The 6,665-nt window shown below is 38.1% G+C and overlaps 1 protein-coding gene and 1 long non-coding RNA gene across 2 annotated transcripts; both read right to left on the bottom strand.

The window, feature by feature from the left end:
• Nucleotides 1–638: 638 nt before the first annotated feature.
• LOC141822709 (uncharacterized) lies at nt 639–1,296 on the bottom strand. The gene is made up of 3 exons (XR_012601351.1): nt 1,234–1,296; nt 1,073–1,130; nt 639–982 (listed from the first exon to the last, which is right to left on the bottom strand). It is a non-coding gene; the product is annotated as an uncharacterized LOC141822709 (long non-coding RNA).
• Nucleotides 1,297–1,639: 343 nt separating this feature from the next.
• Nucleotides 1,640–3,304, bottom strand: LOC141823842 (26S proteasome regulatory subunit 7A-like). Its single transcript, XM_074711058.1, has 3 exons — nt 3,196–3,304; nt 2,594–2,675; nt 1,640–1,713 (listed from the first exon to the last, which is right to left on the bottom strand). Exons 1-3 carry the CDS (start codon nt 3,277–3,279, stop codon nt 1,640–1,642), a joined length of 240 nt encoding a protein of 79 aa, XP_074567159.1. The 5' UTR covers nt 3,280–3,304.
• Between the last annotated feature and the right edge of the window lie 3,361 nt (nt 3,305–6,665).

Below are 6,665 nucleotides of genomic sequence, written 5' to 3'. Positions count from 1 at the left end.
AGACTGCTCAGTCTTCTTGGTCTGCTCGTCCATTCAGCTTACCCGGCTTACCCGGATAATCCCGGCTACCGCCGGTCCCGGGCTTCTCTTCCCACTTCGGCATCAACTCAAGCTCAAGTCTCCTGGCTAACAGACAAATCAACTACAGACAGCCAAGCATGTGAATTGCTGTACGGGGGAGGGGTTATGTCTACGCCTCTACTCCCCGCCTCGTCAATGCTGCCAACTTTCCACTTATAGCTAAACGACAAAACACTACTAGAAAAATGTTAATAGACAACGCCGAAAATGCGTTGTCTTTGTGGGTTAAAAAGCGTTGTAAGAGGCCCTGTTGTAAAAGGGGTCCCTCAACGACAACGCTTTTTAAGCGTTGTCTTTGTTAACATCGACAACACCTTCGCAACGCAGAAAAAGCGTTGTAAATATTACAACGTTTTTTGCGACGCTTTAAAAACGTTGTTTTTAATAGGTATGACAACACATTTTGCAACGGTTAAAAAGCGTTGTAATTTTGTTACAAATTGCTTGGGTTTTGCAACGTTTTTAAAAGCGTTGTCTTTTGATTTTTTTAGCAGTAAATAAGAAATAATATATTTTGTAAATACAAAACCATTGGCTACAAAATTTACTAAATCACATACAAAACATACAACTTATATTTACACAAAAACCATTCTTACAGCAGGTTCATAACACAAATTCATAACATACAGCAGGTCGATAACATACAACTTATACAAGTTCATAACACAAATTCAAGTTACAACTTCCAACATAGAAGCTCCATAATTAACAGCAGCAGGTCCATAACAAAGGTTTCAACGCAACAGAATATCCTCCAACAGCAGCAGAAATAGAACAGGTGCATCACAACATTAGCAGCACCAAGTAACAGCAAGTGCATCACCAAGTATGGGCACAACATTAGCATCACCAAGTAACAGCAGCAGAAATAGAACAGGTCCATCTGCCAAATACCAGCCTGCCAAAAGATAATACTAATTTATCCAAAATATGGGCACAACAGCAGCAGATTTATACACAATGAACTATGGAGATCAGCATTCCATACCTACTCATAAACAGCAGCAGCAGAATTAATCACAAACAGCAGAATTATACACAATGAACTATGGAGATCAACATTCCATACACAACAACAGCAGCAGAATTAATCACAAACAAATATATTTATTACAAATAAATGGAATTATGGAGATCAGCATTCCATACCTACTCATAAATATGATCTTGTATACAGTCTGTCACCTCGGAACGCACCTCATCAATTTCTGCCCGAGTGTACTCAGCTGCCTTAAACTATGAACACACATATAGATTAATTATATATTTAGCATCTTCTGTGTTTGGACTGATAATCTTAGTACACCTTGCAACCTTCAAGTGAAATAAACAACCACTTTAAGCAAAAAAAAGAAAAATTAACAATATATATAGGAAAAAGTTATGTTGCGCGCCTGCGTGTGCGACTAAGTGCGTGGGGCGCCCAGAACATCACTCAGTCACACATGCAGGTGTGCACCGGTGGTGTACAGGGTATCATTACCCTATATATATATATATATATATATATATATCAAGTTCACAAGAATCTGCTTACTTGAAGAGGTTGTTCTTCCTACATCATTTGCTTGTCAGAGACTAAATCCCATTGACTTGGTGCAGCTAGACCAGTATCAGATTCCTTGATTCCTATTGTTGGAAGAGAGAGAATTAATCAATAGACAAGCAAACTTCAATCAAAATGGCAAAATTGGCCAAGTTTCCTAGATTATCTTAAGTGGCGGTATGATGCCTCTGTATTTCTACCAACTAAGAAAATATTAAAGGGAAAATATACCAAAAGTGTGCATCCCGGCCGCTAACTAAATACATTTACTTGATATCTTTATCTTAATTTTATGTCGAATACAAGCAAAATCTTAACACGTCAATTCCCATGCACCTACTAGACCAAAATAATTTTAGTAAAAAAATTTCATAAAAATTATCTAATGAACTTTCAGATCTACGAACTTGAGGATTGACTTATATAACGACTTGATGGGCCAACAACTAGCAACTATTCCATCCAATTGTTAAAAACTGCATAGGTGCATAAATGCTATACATACATATATCCATATATATGTTCATCTGATGACCTTAAAAGAATTTAAAAAATGTAAATGATTAAACTATAGAATGAATAAGTTCTGAGGAACTCAACAGCAAATGCTTGTAACAAAAATTCAAGTGAAAAACTAAGATGATTTCTGGATGAGTACAATTGGCTTAGACCTAACCCAACGATCTGTTACATTGCTCATATAAGGCGAGGGATGTTTTTAAACAACTTAAATATATCCAAAACAGTAACAATGTATACAGTAATGCAAAAAATGCAAAGAGGTATAAAAAACCATCAAGTTACCAATCTAGATTTGTTGCATTATATCTAACACTAGTAATAAATTAATATGGAATTTTATTTACTCAAGAACAAGCTTTTTTTCCATGAAAGACATTTAATACCAATTATTGCACATTAACCTACAGCTACAAGGATAAAAACATCAATTTCCAAGCATACCACATAGATCGTTAACCTTCTTGGCCAATTCCTTAATTTCCTTTTCCACCTTTTTAATGTTTGTAGAGTAAGGTCCCAAACCCTGCCATCAAATATTATCAAAAGGAATAAAGAACAGGAATATGACGTCTAAACACATTAAGTCAAATCTAGAGATCCACAAGCCATAGTAAACAACAATCAGCACCAGAGATCCAACATAAAAACATTGGTACTACGCCAGCAAGAAGCATGATTCAGTTAAGTCACAAGCAACAGACCAACACAAATGAAAAATCAATATTTAATAGTCGAAGAGCGTAGATTCAGAAAATTATTTTTCTACTAACGCCGATTCTCGCACTAAAAATCTGGAAAACAAGAATTCACTGAAACAAAAATTTAGTTCGTCCCCTGACCAGTACAAACCCTAAACGGATCCGTTGTGGAAGCGACGAAGAAAAGTACAACTTAGGACTTCTCGATAGAAAACCCTAAATGACACCCCAACTGCAAAATCCCCAATCTAGATTCAAATAGCGGTAAGAAGAGACAAAGGAAACGGAAGCATGCTTAAGTGACAGATCGAAGAGAGGAATGAGGAAGACGAAGAGGGTACTCACGTAGGTTTTGAGGAGGGCGATGTCGTCCTCGTCGAGGGGGCGAGGGTTCTTCTCGTTGATCTCGTCCTCGGGTTCGGGAGCCATGCCGATCGCTCTCTGCTCCTCTCTCTCTCTCGGCTTGCGGAAGAAGCAAAGTGTTCCTCTGTCAGATATAGCGGCAGAAGCCTCTATAGGGAAGAAAAGGTGCGAGCGGGAGAGGGACGAAAATCGCAAACTCGCCCGATAAAATACCTGGATATAAACCCTCTAAACCCTCAACGACAACCCTCAACGACAATACTTTTTAAAAGCGTTGTCTTTGGCAAAAAAACTCACTAAAAGACAACGCTTTCGACAACGGTTTTTTAAAAGTGTTGTGGTTGACCCAAAATAAACGCTAATAGACAACGCTTTCTGAACAAACGTTGTCTTTTAGTTTTAAAAGACAACGGTTTTGACTAAAAACGTTGTAAATTAAAAAACAACAACGCTTTTGCTAAAAAACGTTGTCTTTGGGACGTTGTTTATTAACTTTTTTCTAGTAGTGAAAGTGATGTACAGAATCAAGCCGCAAAGTAGCTATAGGGCATATTGCCTTTGTCTCCTAGATGCCACTCTACTAGCACAGATGTCAGCAAGGCCCATGTAACACTCGCAATTTCACTACGATAATTCCTGGATATTTATGAATGATAGCCTAGTCATGAGGCTTAGGTAGAAATACTAAATAGAAATTATACTAAAGGGTTAGAATTCTAAATAGACCAAAGGTAGGGTAAGTCCTAATGGGTCTATAGGTTAATGTTTTATGAGGGCTTTGCCAAAAGAAAAAAAGGGAAAAGAAAAAGAAAGAAAAAGAAGAGGTGCCAAGGATTTAAACCTTGGACCCCATGCAATGTGGCAAACCCAAATGAAGCATGAGTTAGCCATAAGTGTTAGCAAGTAATTGTTAAGGAAATGATAAAGGAAATGTAGTTGTATGTTAAAGCAGGTGAAAGGTATAACCATCGAGGAAATGAAGGGGCGCAGATGAACGGCTGTTTTTATTACCCTTAATGCTATACTTTAAAGCTAGTAAATACTACACGTTACGGACCTTAGGGCTATAAGTAAAGGTTCTTATTCTCCACCTCGTTTTCTTCCATTGGCCGAAGGTGCTGAGACTTGGAGGCTGAAGGAGGGTCACGCAGGTTCTTTCATCCTGGTTAACAGAGGTTTATCTGTTTGTTTAGCATCAGATCTGTAAGTATCCCCTCACTGCAGCATAATAGCAACATTTATATGTGTTTGATTCGTAGTTTAACTTGTATTAATCCTATGCTATGAATAAGTTAGAGTTTTACAGTATGGTTATATGGTTATGGGTAAAAACTGAGAATGTTTAGGTTTCTGTTACAAGGTAATTAAAGCTTGTAATCGATCACTGAATCGATTACAAGGAGGTGTAACGATCACTGGATCGATTACAAGAGGGTGTAATCGATCACTGGATCGATTATTAGGTTTAAAGAGGAGAAAAGTTACGTGGAATGATCGATCACTGGATCGATTAAGCGAGTGTAATCGATCACCTGATCGATTACCAAGCTTCTGGGAAGAGTATACGACCTCTAATCGATCGCCTGATCGATTAAAGGGAACCGTAATCGATCACCTGATCGATTACGGAGGCTTCTGTGAGGAAAAAAATTATGGGTTCTAATCGATCGTCTGATCGATTCCAATGGCACCTAATCGATCATCTGATCGATTAAGGCCTCTATATTGGTCGGCTCATGTAGTAAATCCTATGTTGCATGTTTACAAAGTTCGGCCAAACTTAGATTAGGGCTTAAATGTTAATTTGAATGGAACCAAGGATATCAAGGTATGTTTAGGGTTAGGAATCTAAACTTAGATAGGGTAAGCACTACCCGAATGTAACCAATGATATCAAATGGAATGAAATGATATATCATGGTTTAGAGTTTTACGAAGGTTCGGTCGCCTTAAGGGAAGATTAGGGTTTGATTGAATTAAGAATGATGTTAACCGCCAGGTTATGACTTATCTCATGCAAGGATACAAAATGAATGTATGATATGATATAGCATGTTATATGAAATGAAATGAGAAGGATGCATGAATGTTCATTATGTTATGATAATGAAAGGAACATTCATGATGAAAATGAAATGAAAGCCTGTATATCATTATTTTACTTTAATGCATGGCTGGTACCCGACTTCCAAGGTTGTCGTTAAAGAAATTCAGGTGACCAATTCCAAGGTTTTGGGCCTGGTAAGACCCTCTTAGGCTGGCGGCTAGCTACCCCAGTGACTATTAGGGAGCGCGCTTTGGTACCCAGCTAGGGATCCTGAATAATAATGATGATGAGTATATTTGTAACACCCCACAAAGGCCTTTCAATATTTTCTAAATATTGAACATGACTATAAGGAAAATAGCTAAGTTATGAGGGAAATTTAGTAGAAATGCTAAACAACCCTTAAATTGAAGGGATAGGACCCTAAATGGATCTAGTGTAGGGTATGTCCTAAATGGGTCTATGGGTTAATGTTTTTCATAAAGGGCCTAATTTTTATATGGGCCAAAGGGAATGAATATGGGCTCTCATGTGTGGGCTTTGCCAAAAGAAAAAGAAAGAAAAATGAATGGAGGAATCAAGGTTTGATCCTTGAACCTCACCCAAGTGGCAAGCCTAGACTACACATGAGCTAGCCACTAGTTCTAACAAGCAATTGTTAGAAAAGGAGAAGGGACATGCTAGTTAAACCTAAGGATGCATGAAGAAGGGTTTAACAAGGAAAAGAGACAATTGTCCTCTTCTACTAGTGAGTTAATGGGAGTTAAAGATGGAGTGGTCAATTTGTGTTGAAACACTTGCCTCTCTAAACTCTATATAAGACTCCCTAACCCCTCTTTTCCTCATTTTCTCTCCTCCTTGCCGTGACCTTACTCTCTCCCTCTCTTTTCTCCATTGTGGCCGAGAGCCATAAGCTTCTTCCTCCTTCCTCTAAGGTGGTGGCCGAAAGCTTTTGAGAAGCTTCTCTTCTCTTTGTTTCTTGGCCGCAAGCTTGGAGTGTCTCCTCCTTGTGTTGTGGCCGAAAGCTTTGGAAAGCCTCCACCATTTATCAAGTTTTCCAAAGGCAAGAAACTAAGGAAAAGATTAAGAGGCTAAGAAAAGGTTTAAAAGTAGGGTAAAGGAATTCTTAAGGAAACCATTGTAAGTTTCCCCCTCACCTGCGATATAATGGTTACGCTTGATTTCATGTTATGTTTGCTTACTTTTATGGTTTGATTATGCAAGAACCATAGGAAAAGTTCATGTTAGAAGTAATAGAACAAGAACCATTAGGATGCCATGAAACCATGTTTGGTTTGAGGATGAATGCTCTTTGATGCATGCTTGTTGACACCATGTGATAGGATGATATGAAACTTAGTGTTCTTGTGGTTAAAGTTAAGGTCAACCATGTGTAAACCCTAAG

The sequence above is a fragment of the Curcuma longa genome, chromosome 3, assembly GCF_044706935.1.
Source record: "Curcuma longa cultivar G26 ecotype Majalengka, Jawa Barat chromosome 3, ITB_CL_G26_1.1, whole genome shotgun sequence".
In the NCBI taxonomy this organism is placed as follows: Eukaryota; Viridiplantae; Streptophyta; class Magnoliopsida; order Zingiberales; family Zingiberaceae; genus Curcuma; species Curcuma longa.
Note: the sequence above shows the minus strand (reverse complement) of the source record. Positions and strands in the feature narration are given on the sequence as shown.

Bases quoted from the DNA above. Each gene is read 5' to 3' on its own strand.
- LOC141823842 (XM_074711058.1), bottom strand. From the start codon at position 3,279: ATGGCTCCCGAACCCGAGGACGAGATCAACGAGAAGAACCCTCGCCCC. The intron at 2,676-3,195 runs GTGAGTACCCTC...ATTTGATGGCAG, and splicing joins TCGCCCTCCTCAAAACCTAC to GGTTTGGGACCTTACTCTAC. The intron at 1,714-2,593 runs GTATGCTTGGAA...TTCCAACAATAG, and splicing joins GAAGGTTAACGATCTATGTG to GAATCAAGGAATCTGATACT.